The 15,457-nt window shown below is 43.0% G+C and overlaps 1 protein-coding gene across 2 annotated transcripts in view; it reads right to left on the reverse strand.

The window, feature by feature from the left end:
* Positions 1–15,457, reverse strand: part of Aifm1 (apoptosis inducing factor mitochondria associated 1) — a 40,293-nt gene that overhangs the window by 5,765 nt on the left and 19,071 nt on the right. For both annotated transcript variants that reach the window (XM_028887360.1, XM_028887361.2), the window contains exons 6-12: positions 13,957–14,047; positions 7,261–7,345; positions 6,194–6,270; positions 5,261–5,369; positions 3,705–3,812; positions 3,307–3,395; positions 1,962–2,102 (exon numbers count right to left, since the gene is read on the reverse strand). In XM_028887360.1, the coding sequence (XP_028743193.1) occupies positions 1,962–2,102; positions 3,307–3,395; positions 3,705–3,812; positions 5,261–5,369; positions 6,194–6,270; positions 7,261–7,345; positions 13,957–14,047 (700 nt within the window). The remainder of the gene's footprint in view (positions 1–1,961; positions 2,103–3,306; positions 3,396–3,704; positions 3,813–5,260; positions 5,370–6,193; positions 6,271–7,260; positions 7,346–13,956; positions 14,048–15,457) is intronic.

Here is a 15,457-nt window from a genome sequence, read left to right on the forward strand (position 1 = left end):
TCAAGGTGTAGCATTTAAGCTACCACAGGTAAATGTTTTCTTTTAGAAGAGTGCTATGGCTAGTGTCTCTTTACAGCAACAGAAACCCCAAGACAGTATACTTCCATAAACTATCCTAAGTCTTCTTTGCTTCAGTTTATACATGCCTGTTTCTGCTCATTGTGTTCTAGCAGACAGGCTACTTGACAATGGAGCATTCAAGAATATTTTTTTCACTATTTTGGAGATAGGGTCTCTCTATATAGCCCATGCTGGCCTCAAACTAATGATTCTCCTGTCTCAGTCTCCCTAGTGCTGAGATCATAAACCTTTACCCCCATACGCAACTCAGAATATTCTCTTCTCTATGTGGAAACCAGTTTTCAGATGTGACTGTCTCTTATCTTTTCTGAGGTAAGTGGCTTTGTCTTGTTTTGTTTTGTTTTTTCATGATTCAGTAGTCAGTCAACACATTTTCACGGAGTATTTATGATGTATAAAAGCCTTTTTTGTATATGGGTTGGTGAGATAAAAGCGACACAAGCCTTTCCTATGGGGTATGTAGAACCTAGTGTAGAACAGGAAAGAGACACCATTATTCCTAACTACAGGGCAATGTAAACAAGTACTGTACCCTAGAAGAGGCATAGATTCAACAAGCTAAGTGTCTCAGAGAACCCTCAGCTAGGGGTAGACAGGGCTCTCTAACGCTTGTTGATTTTCACAGCTATTCAGATGCCCCCAAAGCAACCTAAAAATCCAATAAGTGAACAACAGCAAAGTAAACTATGAAGTCTATTTAATGGGATATTATGTAATCATTCAACTGTTTACAGAGTCTGAAGCAACAAGGAAAGGCTTCCTTTAATAATGTTAAGTGAGATGTAGCAGAATACAAATGTTTATATATAGTAGCTCACCACAACCACATAAAACAAAGGGGGAAAGACCTTTATGTTCAAGAAAACAAAGGGAAGGAAATAACTAAAACATTCCTCGTTGCTACAGGTGACTGGCCCCCTTTTCTCCTTCTTGTCGGTGTTTTCTGCATTGAATACATGGTACAATAGGCCAAGAAAAAACCCCAGACTTTGAGACTTTGGTGGAGGAAAATACCCTTTCACAGCACCTATGGCCTTAGTTTCAGAATCCATAACCAAACACAATACATCGCAATGTTCTAGCAATGGGGAAATTACCTCATAGTTCCTACATGTTAAAGTCTTGGTTTTGTCATAATAGGTTTTAAAAATAGCTGAAAATAGGAAGGACTCAAGGAAAATGAAAATAGGCACTTTCCTTTCCAGGGAGCACATTAGAAAACTACTTCATCCTACATCGTCTGCAACAGGAGGTGTGTCTGTGAGCTGTGTTCGTGCCCAGCTGAATTATTATGAGTTCTATTCCTACAGCCATACATGTTGCTCCTTTTACTCTCCCATAGCTTGCAGAGGGTGCCACATGCGCTCTTCTTCTTCTTTTTTTTTTAATAAATGTTCTTTTTTTTTAAAGATTTATTTATTATGTATGCGGTATTCTGCCTGCATGTGTCCCTGCAGGCCAGAAGAGGGCACCAGATCTCATTACAGGTGATTGTGAGCCACCATGTGGTTGCTGGGAATTGAACTCAGGACCTCTGGAAGAGCAGTTGGTGCTTTTAACCACTGAGCCATCTCTCCAGCCCCACATGCGCTCTTCTAATTCAAGCACTTAACTGGTTTCTAGTGCTTCTCCTCTGGCCATCAAACACTTCAACTCTATTAATGAGCTGGCTTTCCTTGCTAGCTTACTTTCTTCCTTCCTTTTGAGAATGGGTCTTATTCTGAAGCCCAGGATGGCCTTGAACTTGTGGTGATCCTCCTGCCCATGCCTCCAGTGTTGAGTTTACAGAAGTAAACTACCATACCTACTGAGCTTTGGCACACGGCCACATTCACCTACAGGCTGGGAGCAATGAATGGGTTATGCTGTAGCACACTTACCACCCAGATGTTAGAACGTGCTTGTAGCTCTGCATTTACCCGGAAGCCACCAAAATCAGAGTCTATTTCCAGTCCACCAGTCTTGGCCAACTCAACATTGGGCTCTAGGCCCACAGCTGCCACTATGTGGTCAGTTTCTACCTGAGAGGAAAAAAGTAATTTAGTCAATTACCAGTTTTAACTGATGTTCATTCCTATCATAAACCTTATAATATCACATCATTAAGAATCAGACTTTTGAACCAATGGCTGAGGGGCCCCCAACTGGATCAGGCCCTCTGAATAGGTGAGACAGTTGATTGACTTGATCTGTTTGGGAGGCATCCAGGCAGTGGTACCGGGTACTATGCTCATTGCATGAGTTGGCTGTTTGAAACCTGGGGCTTATGCAGGGACGCTTGGCTCAGTCTGGGAGGAGGGGACTGGACCTGCCTGGACTGAGTCTACCAGGTTGATCTCAGTCCTTGGGGGAGGCTTTGCCCTGGAGGAGGTGGGAATGGGGAGTGGGCTGGGGGGAAGGGAGGGGGGCGGGAGGCGGGAGAACAAGGGTATCCGTGGCTGATATGTAGAACTGAATTGTATTGTAAAATAAAATAAAATAAAAAAGAATCAGACTTTCAAAAAGTTAATGTCCTCAGGAATCCAATAGCTCAGGCTTTTTCTATCAAGGGGCTGGGTGTAGCTCAGGGGTAGAATGCTTGTGTAGCATGCACAAGGACCTGGGTTCAATTCCCAACACTGTCCAAAACAAAGATAAAAGAAAATAAAGAAAACAATATTAGAGCTTTAAAAATAATCATGGGTTAACTTACCTCCAGTAAACAGATTTAAGTTCTGCTTTTATAAGAATCCCCCAGCCCACGCTGGGCAGTGGTAGCACCCGCCTTTAATCCCAGCACTTGGGAGGCAGTGAGGCAGAGCCAGGTAGATCTCTGTGAGTTCGAGGCCAGCCTGATCTACAGAGCGAGATCCAGGACAGGCACCAAAGCTATATACAGAGATACCCTGTCTCAAAAAACCAAAAAAAGGACCCACCCCAAAAAAAACCCAAAGAATCCTCCAGCCCCATACATATTCTGTATCACCTGAACAGAAATCTATTGCCCTAGCAAGGACTGAGGTCTAGTACAGTCAGGAAGAGACTAAGGGCAAACAGTTCACAGGCGTCCACGCTGGTTCCCATCACCCTATTTTGATGAAGGGATGATGAATTCAGAGAATTAGGAGATGTTAATGGTGGCTGCTAAGAAAACAAATCAATGATGTCAAGTAAGGGAATGAGAATAAGGAAACGGGAATGAAGAACTGGAAGACAGGCCTTCTGACACGGTCTCTTTATCCTTACCTTCCTTCCATCTTTCAGCTTAATGAGTAACTTGCCACCACTGACCCCAACTGATTGCACAATTGCATTGGGCATCACTTTCACTCCCTCTGTAAAGAAAAATGAGACCAGTGACTGAACTCACAAGCCCGAGACCTGCCCTCTAGTCAAATCGATTCTCTTCAGATGCAGGCAGCCTTGAGGAACCACAAGAACCTTCACATACAGTCCATCTTTAGCACGTCTGGGAATGTGGTGTCTCAGATTCTGGATGCCTGTGACCCTGTCTGACTGAGCAATAGCGAAACATTTCCTCAGCCAGATGTGAGGAATTACATCAAGGGAGTTCCCAAAAAAGCTAACTTTGCCTTCAGTTACTCTCAAAAGAAAGAGGGGAGTTATGGACAGACAGTCTCTACCTCGCTTGACTTTTTCCATGGTCCAGTTGCTGAGGTATTCAGGAAGGATCTTCCCCATATTTCCTTTCTCAGGGAAGAGCTGAATCACTTCTATGCCTGAGGTTTGAGCTAGGAAGAAGAAAGAGAACTGGTTATGGAAGCACGCGCCAATCCCAGGAAGACAGGAGGGAGATAAAGGCGGGTGAGTCAGTCAGTCCTGACTGAACTCAGCAGAGCAAAGCTGCCAAGCAGGCCACAGCTCCTGCCCGCGGGGCACTAGGGCAAGAGGGCCTTGGTGGCTGAGTTTATTCAAAGGCAAAGACAGCGAGTGTCAGAAGTGCTGTCCCGGGATTAAGCTACCAACTATGAATTTAGTGCACACCCACCCATGTGGCCGGTCACCTGAGGCTCACGTAAGGGCTTTTCCAGCTCTGAATAGGAATCACCCTCCTGAGAAGATGCCTTGAGTTTAGCACGGGCACTCCTATAATCACATCCCAACACCAACAAACAAATAAATATAATCGAAAACAGAAACACGGTGGCCATGAAACATTCAACCCAGAACCTACAGGCCTGTTTAGCTGGGACCATCACATTTCTGATTGAAGTGTTTGGCTTTTTTCAACTTCAACAATTCACAGATCCATATAGTTCTCTAGTTTGCATGGCCCCTCTCACCTTACTCATCCACTTCTTTAAATATTTGATTTCTAAACAACTTCTTTAAATATTTGATTTCTAAACAGTCTAGGCAGAGAGGGTACAGGAAAGGAAAGGAAGTGCTGCTGTTAAGTTATTTAGGGGACAACATTTTGGACACTGGGAGACTGTTTTTTTGGGTTTTTTTTTTTTTTTTTTTTTGGTGGACTTGACAAAAGCTAGAATTACCTGGAAAAAGGAACCTCAATTGAGAAAATGCCTCCATCAGATTGCATGTAGGCAAGTGTGTAGAGCATTTTTTGATTAATGATTGATATGAGTGGGCCCAACATCCTGTGGGATGTAGCATCCCTGGGCAGGTGGTCTTGAGTATTATAAGAAAGCAGGCTGAGCAAGCTAGGTAACAAGCCAGTAAGCAGCAGTCCTCCATGGCCTCTCTATTAGCTCCTGTCTCCAGGTTCCTGCCCTGCCTGACTTCCCTCAGTGATGAACAGTGACATTGAAGTATAAGCCAAATAAACCCTTTCCTCCTCAAGTAGCTTTTGGTCATGGTGTTTATCACAGCAATAGAAACTCAACTAGATAGAAATCCTTGTCTTGATCTCAGTACTTAGCTTTTTGTTCTATAAACTTCTTTGGGGGGGGGTGAAATGGGGGAGGGTCTTACTTCATAGCCCCAGGCTAGCCCTGAACTCACTATGTAACTCAGTCTAAAATCTAACTCAGAATCTTCTTGATTCTGCCTCTGGAGTGCTAGAATTATAATCATGTGCCAACAAGCCTCATTCTATAAACACTGTTCAAACTCCTTGAACTCCTCCTGGCAAATATATTTTCTGGAATTTGTGACAGTGCACCAAGATGTGTGATATATGAATAGAGAAAGTAAGTCAAGGACAGTTCTCAATACTCACCCTTTCTTCCAAGAGCACAGGCCAGTTCACTCCCAAGGAAGCCCCCACCGATAACTGTAATTGACTTGACTTCCCGTGAGATCTTCTCCAAGGCTCTAAAATCTCCAATCTGCGAGATCATAACAGTTTAGTCCACTGATTTCCCAAAGGAGCACAAGATAATAATCCAAGAAAATATTTTCCTCTAACTCTTCTACAACAGACATTTGCACATAACATCTTGTACAAAGTGGCTCTATGTTATTAATGTGAATTTTTTCTCCATTGTGACATTCCTTCCAGCAACAGTGGTTGTCAATACAGGTAGCAGTTTTTCTTCCCAGTCCAAGGTGGACATGTGGTAGTATCTAGAGACATTTTGGCTGTCAGGACAAGATGCTCCTGGCCTCTAGTGGAGAGAAGCCAGTGATGCTGCCAACATCTTACAAAGCAAAAGACAGCCTCCCATACAAAGATTATTCAGCCCAACAATCAAGAATTTAAAAGGCAGTATAAACTTCATCCGATATCTCTAAGTGTGGCTAGAAAATTCCAGCAAGGCATACTGTTAAGAAGTAAACAATCTCTTTTCTTTTGTATTTGTATACTCAACCTTTTGCATCAAAGCCTTCACAAAGCACTTGTAATGAAAAATGCCAAGAGACCACAAGGAGTTCTGGTGGATCAAATACATCAAGAGAAAACCCCTACGGAAGGGCAGTCAGAACGATAGCAAGCAAGAAAAACCAAATGTAGTTTTCTCCCACAAGCACAGCACCTTGAGGGAATGAAGTATTGGAAGTGCAGGGAGAAGTGACTCGCTTGAAGCTAGATAACAAGTCCAGAGAAGAGCTATATAGAGGACTTGGATCTCCCATTTGGAGGGAGCACTTGGGGGACACCGAAGCGTGTCCCCTCTTCCAAACGACACAAAGGAAACACTAAAGCAATTACCTTTCTGAAAAGTGTCGTTCTACTCTTCACCTCGGCTCCAGCCCTATCAATGGCAGACAGACTTCTTGGCGTGCCTCCTGCAAATAAGAAAGCCCTTAGCCTGAGAAGCAGGAGCTAGCCCAAACAACCCCTGTAAGTGGAGCTCTCCGCTTTGACGGTGGCTAAGTATGCTTGGTGTCACAGCAGGAGCGGCGGTGGCTGTGGCTGCTGCTGCTAATACTACCCAGGAGTGACTAAATGGCTTGCCTCACAGCAGGCTTCTTATAATTTCTTTAAGAACTAGATCTGAGTCTCCTTTCAGAGGACCTTGCCTCTATGGCTGGCTAAACCAGAAAGCTTAGTTCCTTTTTTCATGGCGTGTGTTTGTCTCTCTCTGTCAATTTTCTGAGAGGGTCTTACTATGTAGCTCAGGCTGGTCTGGAACTCACTATGGATCCCAGGTAGCATCAAGTCTGCTTTGATCCTTCTGCCTCAGACTTCTGAGTGCTGGGATTAGTTCTTATGCCCACCTGCCACAGTATCTCCAGCATCTCAGGAGGCCTCACATGCTAGCATGGTTATAGCACTTTCGTTAACTGCTTACCTCCTCTCCTGTTTTTGGAGAATTGACAATCAACCCACTACATATCCTTCAGGTCAGAGACTGAGCACCATGCACAGAGGAAAAAGGAGCAGCGTCCTCATGTCATTACCAGGGATTGTTTTTAATAAACTTTATTATATAAAATTGGAAATAGGGAAAAACATTACACACCCAAATTAACCAGACATCGACACCAGAGACTCTGGGAATCAGCAGTCTTAAGGATGAGCTGCAGTGTCTTTTTTTTTTTTTTTTTTTTTTTTTTGGTTTTTCGAGACAGGGTTTCTCTGCGTAGCTTTGTGCCTTTCCTGGAGTTCACTTGGTAGCCCAGGCTGGCCTCGAACTCACAGAGATCTGCCTGGCTCTGCCTCCCGAGTGCTGGGATTAAAGGCGTGCGCCACCACTGCCCAGCTTGCAGTATCTTTTTAAGAGAAGGCCAGACTCTAAAGCAGCAGGAAAGACAGCCACCTCCAGAAGTACTCACCCGTTGCAATCAAGCATTTTTCAAAAGTTATCTTAGAGCCGTCATTAAGTTTCACCATGTTGCCTCTTACATCCAGCTGTACTACCTGGTACAGTCATATGCAGACATGAAAGAAGCAGAAATGAATAAGTGATGGAAAACTACTGGGATATAATAGTCACCATTTTAAAGTGTACAATTCATTGGATTTTTAAGACTATTCTCCACTATCTAATTCTAGAACATTTCATGCCCAGTTGGGGCTGGGGGTGGGGGCTCCGAACCTATGTTGTCAACTCAATGAGAAGAATTAGTTTTTGACTGAAAATGATCCTGAAGAAATTGTTCCTTTTGTTTGTTTGTTTTTTGAGACAGGGTTTCTCTGTGTAACAGTCCTGGCTGTCCTGGAACTCACTCTGTAGACCAGGCTGGCCTTGAACTCACTGAGATCTAACTGCCTTTGCCTCCCAAGTGCTGGTATTAAAGGCATGAGCCACCACCACTCGGCAAGAAATTGTTTCTAATTAGTTATTGGGGCCATAGTTTGGGGGAGCCCGTTTCTTCAAGCAACCAACACTAGCATCAGTTGGATTCCAAAACTTCCATTCTGATTTATAGAAACAGATACTGGAAAAAGTCTTTTCTATTTGGGCGTTTGGAATCCTTATTTGTTTGCTAACAACTCTACTCCAATCACAACATCTCTGCAGAATCTTTCTGCCAGTCTCTAGTCTTCACTGAAACTCACTATCCCTCAGGGATGTTACACTTAGAGACAGTTCATTGGTCCACACCCCATATCACAAGGCCAGGAAGAAGTGTTTGAATGTTCCACAGTACCTGAGGTGGTTGCTGCTGATGCTCCTCTAAGTGACATCTACCTACATCCCTTTAAATCACTGTTAGTAAACCACTTCCTGCCACTGTGCCTTATCTCTAAGGACCTTGGAAGTCGGTTCCTATTTCCTCTGTGCCACATCCAGACTCTTATTATTTCCTAAACTGCTACTTCTACCTCAAATATCTTACCACAATTTTCTCGTAGGCTCACTGTTGTTGTTTTGTGATAGGTCTCACTATGTAGCCTGGCTGGCCTGAACTTTCTATGAAGACCAGGCTGCCCTCAAACTCACAAAGATCTACCTGCCTCTGCCTCTGGAGCACTGGGATTAAGGAACACACCACTACACATATACATAAGCTTAGCCTCACTGGTTTCTTAATCCCCACTGTGACTTACTCCTCGTTTTTGTTTTGTTTTGTATGCTGCAGTGTGGAGAACGTGCCTAGGGCTGTGGGTATGCTGGTCAAGCACTGTACCATGAAACCACATCTTCAGTCCAGCCTCGCTGTACTTCTTCCAATTCCCTGCTTATTTGTTAGCAGTCCCATTCCAAATAATTTCCACCAATGGTAGATCATTCAAATGGCTCTCCTGTCACACTCTTTTTTTTTTTTTTTTTTTTTTTTTTTTGGTTTTTCGAGACAGGGTTTCTCTGTGTAGCTTTGCGCCTTTCCTGGGACTCACTTGGTAACCCAGGCTGGCCTCGAACTCACAGAGATCCACCTGCCTCTGCCTCCCGAGTGCTGGGATTAAAGGCGTGCGCCACCACCGCCCGGCTTCCTGTCACACTCTTAATTCCCTTGTCTCTAGTTAGGGTTAAAAGCTTGAGCTTTGGAGTCTGAGAGATTACTTTCCAGTATCTGCTCCATACTTTACTAACTGTGAGACTATCCCATCAAGAAATACCTGTTAAATGTCTATGATGCTTTAGGGGCACTTCTAAGTGTAGGGGACACAGTGATGAGAAAGACAGGTTATCTTCTCCACCTTCAGCATATATTAGACGACACAACAATTTAACAGACACTAACAGTAATAAGGAGTGACAAATATGATAGACATGGGGCAGTGCAGCTGGCACTAGAAACATGGGCTGGGGGTGTTCAAGTTAGGCAGTGTTGGGGCAAGTTTTCGAGAGGCAACAGTATATATAAGTGAGTAGCTTCCTCAGCCTCCTTTGTCCTTGGTAAGCCCTCTCTTCAATACAACCTGACCACTCAACCCCCAGACTGCTCCTTCAGAATCATTCAGATTCCCCCACTGTTAACCATCTTCCATCCTGTCTTATTGTGAAAACAAGTGAAGCCTGTAACACAAACGTGAGTGCAGAGGCAATGCATCTGGAACCCCCAGGCTGGGGAGACAGAGACAGGCAGACCCCCGAGGTTTGCTGGCCAATCTAACTGAATTAGTAAGCTCCAGGTTCAGTGAGAGACCTGTCTCAAAATATAAGGTGGAGAGAAACAGATGAAGACAATGGATGTCAACACCTGGACTCCACATGTGTACACACATGCATACACCACATACATAAATATGCACACACACTGTTTACTTCCTTTTTCCAGCTGTGGAATAAGGTGACCTTTCTATTCTCCTTGTGCGTCTAGCCATTCTTTTCTCGTTCAGAACCTTCACCTGACAACTGTCCATTATTCCTCGATCCTCTTCTGAGACCTTAGATCTCAGTCCCTTACATCCAGTAAAACAAATCTTTGATTCTATGTCCCCTTCAAAATTCTATCCAATTGCCACCTACCCCTGCTTATTTAAACTTTTAATTCAGGGTTTGCAAAAGAAACATTCATATACCAACCATTCATTTTATTAACTTTTACTATACTGAGGATTGAACCCAGATCTTGTGCATTCCATGCAAGCTCTCTACCACTAAGCTACACCTGTAGCCCTTAAATTTTTTTTAGAGATGGGGTCATTCTTTCACCTAGACTGGTCTGCAACTGACTATATTGTAACCCAGACAGGCCTCAAACTGCAGCAGTCCTCCTGACTCACTTTCCAAAATACTGACATTAGAGGTGTGGCCTATTATGCTCAAATTTCATTTAAACATTAGGGTACGTGTAAGTGTATTTTCATGTCTGTGTGGGTGCACATACTCATGCATGTAGAAGGCAAAGGACAACCTTGGGTATTGTTCCTCAAGCCATCTCTGTATACCTTTTTTTTTTTTTTTTGAAACAGGTCTCATACTCATCAAATAGGCTAGGGTGACTGGCCAGAAAGCCCTAGAAAATCCACCTGTCTCTGTCTTCTCAGCACTGGTATTACAAGCATGCTCCATCATAGCTGGATTTGTTTTAGATGGGTTTCAGGTATTGAACTCCAGTCCTCAAGCACTTTACTGACTGGGCTGCCTCTGGGCCCATTTAAACTGACTGAAAGAACAGTGTAGGGCTAGGGAGATGGCTCGGTGAATAAGGCACTTGCTATGCAAGCATGAAGAACACAGCATGGATCCTCAACATCCACATAAAAGCTGTGTAGGTGTAGCTGCCCACATGTAATCCCAGTGCTGATGAGGTGGAGAGGGCTCCCCAGAGTGAGCCAGCCATCAGACTAGCAGAACCAGTAAGCCCAAGATTCCTGCAGGACTCTGGCTTAGTAAATGGGGTAGAGAGAGGCTGTTTTTGTCAACCTCTGGCCTCTCCATGCATGTGCACACACCCGTCAACATGCATATACACATGCAAAAAAAGAAAGGGTAGCTTAACTTTACAATGTTATCTACTGCTCTACAAGTTCTCTTCTGTTGTTCTGTTGTTGTTTGAGACAGGGTCTCATTATCTAGCCTTAGCTGGCCTGGAACTTTCTCTGTAGACCAAGCTGGTCTCAAACTCACAGACACCTGTCTACCTTTGCCTTCCAGGTGCTGCAATTAAAGGCATGCACCACCATGCCTGGTGTCCAGACTGATTTTTATCTTTCCCTTAAACCAGATCTTCCTCTTAAAATGTTTTTCTCAGTTAGGGGGAGGGCACTATTATCTACTCTGATATACAATCTAGAAATGTTGTCTCTTCTCTCTCCTTCACCTCCCACCTTCAATCAATCTTCAAGCCTTAGGGACGTTTGCCTCCTAAGCATTCCTCCAGCATGTCCTTCACTCTGATCACATATTTCCCCCCATGCTGGGTATCTAACTCAGTGCTATACAAGAAGTAATACATTATTAGGAAATTGGGCTCTGGTCAGAATTTCTGGGTTCTAACTCTTTTGTCAGATAAACCTGGGCTCATATTTTGTTTCTCATGTATTGTAAAAGTTTAGGCCAGTTATTTAAAATTTCTTTATTAAAAAACAATTTCTTGTCAGGCAGTGGTGGCTCAGACTTTTAATCCCTGCACTCAGGAGGCAGAGGCAAGTGGATCTCTGTGCGTTCGAGGCCAGTCTGATCTACAGAGCAAGTTCCAGAACAGCCAGGGTTACAAAGAGAAACCCTGTCTCAAAAAACAAAAACAAAACAAAACAAAAATGGTTTTAAAAAGAGCAGTTAAAATAGGTACTATATGAATTCTTAGTCTTTACATTCCTCTTCTTCATAATTATCACTACTACCAGCTTAATTTGAGCAATCATAATCATTTGCCTGAATTATTACAATAATTTTTGAAATGGTCTGTTTCTAGTCTTATAAAAACTTTTACCTATATGTATGGGTGTTCTGTCTGCATGTATGTATGTGCACCGTATGTGTGCCTGGATGATTGGGAGACAGTATGTGGATACTGGGAATAGAATTCAGAGCCTCTGGAGAGCAGCCAGTGTTCTTAAGTGTTGAGCTATCTCTCTCGCCCTCCATCTCTAGTGGTATCTCCCTGAAATGCAGTATGTCATAGTTAATAGCAGTTACCTAAAATTCATTTCCAGTACTTTATATCTTTGTCCACAAGTTTCACCAGCTCCCCAGTGCAAATAAAATTCAAGCTCTCCTTCATGGCAAAAAAAGCCTTCCATAAACAATCCCTAGAATAACTTACCAGTTTTGCCTCTTCCTAACTTGAATATTTTTAAAAATTCTTCTTGCCAGATATGGTGGCACACACCTTTAATCCCAGCACTTGGGAGGCAGATTTCTAAGACTGAGACCAGCCTGGTCTACACAGTGAGTTTCAGGACAGCAAGGACTATGTAATGAGACCCTGTCTTAAACCAAACCAAAACAACAACAACAAAAAATCTTATATTTATTTTCCAATCTCTCATTTCTTTTGCCAAGTTGGAGATCAAACCCAGTACGTTATCAATGTTAGAAAAGTATTCCACCCCTAAGCTACATCCTCAGTCCCCTAACTGGAAGTTTCTGCTCTATCAGAAGCTAGCTGCTTGTTCTCCTTGTTCTAATTATGTTTTTCCGTACTGCTGGGCACTTGATTGTGCTGTTACTTCTTCCTCAAATGTTACTCTCCTGAATGTTCTTTGGTCTTATGTAGTCTATACCTCTTCATTCTTTAATATTTTAGGTTCTAGGACTAGGGAGCTGACTCAGTAGGTAAGAGCACTTGATGTATGAGTATGAGGATCTGAGCTCTAACCCTCAGCACTCATAAAAAAGCCAGAGACAGGAGGATACCTGCAGCTTGCTGGCTACCAGCCTAGATTCAGGTTCATTAAGAGACTCTGCACAAAAGGAATATATTAGGAAGAGTAATATGGTAGGACACTTGACATCCTCCTTCTTATACTACCTACACCCACATATAACACATTCACACATACACACACACACACACACACACACACACACACACACCCCAAGAGATAAACATGCTTGTTCTTGCAGAGTACCTGTGTTCAGTTCCCAGAACCCACAGGATGGCTCATAACCATTAATAATTCTAGTTCCAGGAGACCCAACATCCCTTTTCTGACTTTTAAGGTCATCAGGTACACATATGGTATACATACAAACATATAAAATAAATAAATCTCAAAGAATACTTCAGTAAGACTTGTAGGTCCATAGATTTTCTCCAGGAAGCTTTCCTTGCATTCATCACTGTACTGTACATTCCTCCTCCTCCTTCTCCTCCTCCTCCTCCTCTTCCTCCTAACTCCCAGGACACATATCTCTTAAGACATCTCTGTGTTATGATTGTCTGTCTACGTTCCTGCTTGCTTTTGTTTTCCCTTAGGAAACAGGGCTCCTGTGTTGCACATCGGGGACATTTAACATACTGTCCCACTACCAGCTTAACCACATTCTACAGCTCTGGTATGGAGAAGTGGTCAAAGGTCAAGCCTTCCATTTGTGCTCTTGATCCCCTTTACTTTCAGCTTTGCTTCTTAAGACAACACCGTGCCCGCGATTGGAACACTGCCATTGGTTTACAAACTTAGCCTAATGTTTCCACTAAAAAACACAATGCAACAAAGCCTTCCTAGGACCCCGCAAGCATCGCCCAATAACTGTTCTCCATATTTAGGCAACCACCTTGGTAACATCCGACAATATTTTCCATGCTGCATTATGAATGCTGTATTATGCTGAAAATTAGTCTAATCTCTTGTCATCAATAATCCCAAAGCAAACAAATATAAAGGCAATAAGAAGGAGGAACAAATGCAGAAGCATACACAAAAGCAGCAATAGTTTTTAGCATTATACTATCTGACAATGTCACTTCCCCGGAAAGCCTAGCCAGCTTCATGCTCTAGATTTTGCTGTTCGTTATGCACTTTCCTCAGATAGACACACTAAACAGTATTAGTCCTAAACTGCTTTGGTTTTTCTTTGATGAACTATGGTGGGAGAGGAAACATGGACTGTAATGGAGAAGCACATCACTGTATTTTCTGGTTGGTAACTACATAAAGCCTGACAAAGAAAGCGCCTACTCGCACTCGCTCACCTTCTTCCCAGTGAGGACAGCCACGCCACCATTCTCAATATGAGGCAGGTCCTGAGCAGAGACATAGAAAGAAGGTGGCTGGAAATAAATGCTGCATGGGAAAGAGGAGAAAATCATAAGCATCTGGAACTGCTATAGGCTCCCTCTATAGCTTTAGTAAAATAAATTCCAGAGTAAGTCTCTAGGCACTAGATCTTGGTGGTGACACTGAAAAGTATTATAGATCAGTGGTTCTCAACTGGGAGCAACTTTAGCTCCACGGGACACCTGGCAATTTCTGGAGACATTTTGGGTTACAACAACTTACAAGGAAGGGGATGCTATTGTATCTGGTACCTAGAAACGAGATACTGCTCAACAGCCTGTGCTATACAGGACAGCCCTTACCTCCATACCTCCATCAGAATTATGTTATATCAAATATCAACCAATGGTGTAGAAGCTGAGAAATAAAGCTCTAGATGTAAAATCATTTCAAATTAAGAACAAAGACACTCAAGGAGCTGGTATTCACATATCGACCCACATTAATTTCTCAGAATGGTGCTGCTGGCCAATAGAGCAAGGTCTTGCTCCTAAATGATTCTACCTTAAACAATAATGCTGGTGTGTTGGCATGTAGCTACAATCTCAACTACTCAGGAAGATAAACCAACAGTATTCCTTGAACCCAGTAGTTTGGGGCCAGCCAGGGCAATAAAATGAAAACCCAAATTTAAAAGAAAAAAACTAAGTAAATAATTACGATACATTATAAGTGGAGATGAAGGTATGCATTCTGCTTGAAAATGGAACATAATAGTAAAGACTCATGAGGGAGGCAAGCACATTTTGGCATTTAACTTTTTTTTTAGATTTGTTTATTCTATGTGTGTGGATGCTTTGCCTGCATGCATGTCTGTGCTCGCAAAGGTCAGAAGAGGGTGTCATATTCCCTAGAACTGGAGTTACAGATGGTTGTGAGATTACCATGTGATTGCTGGAAACTGAACATGGGTTCTTTGCAAAAGCAAAAGTGCTCTAAAATGCTGAGCTATCGCTCCAGCCCAGGTCTGTAAAATTTAGTTCAACGGTAAAGGATCACTAGTGAGAAAAACACTAGAGTTCCAAGAACAGTACTAGAATTGAGAGACCTAAGGAGTCCTTTAGAAGAAAAAAGCTGGACCTATAGCTCCAATACTCAGGGTTTGTTTGTTTGTTTTGTATTTTTGTTTGTATTTTTGAGACAGAGGCTGTTACCCAGGCTAGTCTTGAACTCCCGATTGTTTTGCCTCATCTTCTCAAATGCTGGGGTTTTAGGTATGCACATCATGTCCAGCTAGCTCCAAGTGTCTTTTGTGCAAATAGTCTGATAACGAGGCTCTTCATTACAGTCTTCCTGCTCTACCCCTGCAGTTGTCAATGCTGGCTAGAGTGTCAAACGAAGTGCCATTAATAGCCTGGGGAGACAGCTCAGTTAAGTGTTTGCCGTAGAGGCATAAGGACCCAAGTTTAAGTCCTA

The sequence above is a fragment of the Peromyscus leucopus genome, chromosome X (genome assembly GCF_004664715.2).
Source record: "Peromyscus leucopus breed LL Stock chromosome X, UCI_PerLeu_2.1, whole genome shotgun sequence".
Taxonomy (NCBI): domain Eukaryota; kingdom Metazoa; phylum Chordata; class Mammalia; order Rodentia; family Cricetidae; genus Peromyscus; species Peromyscus leucopus.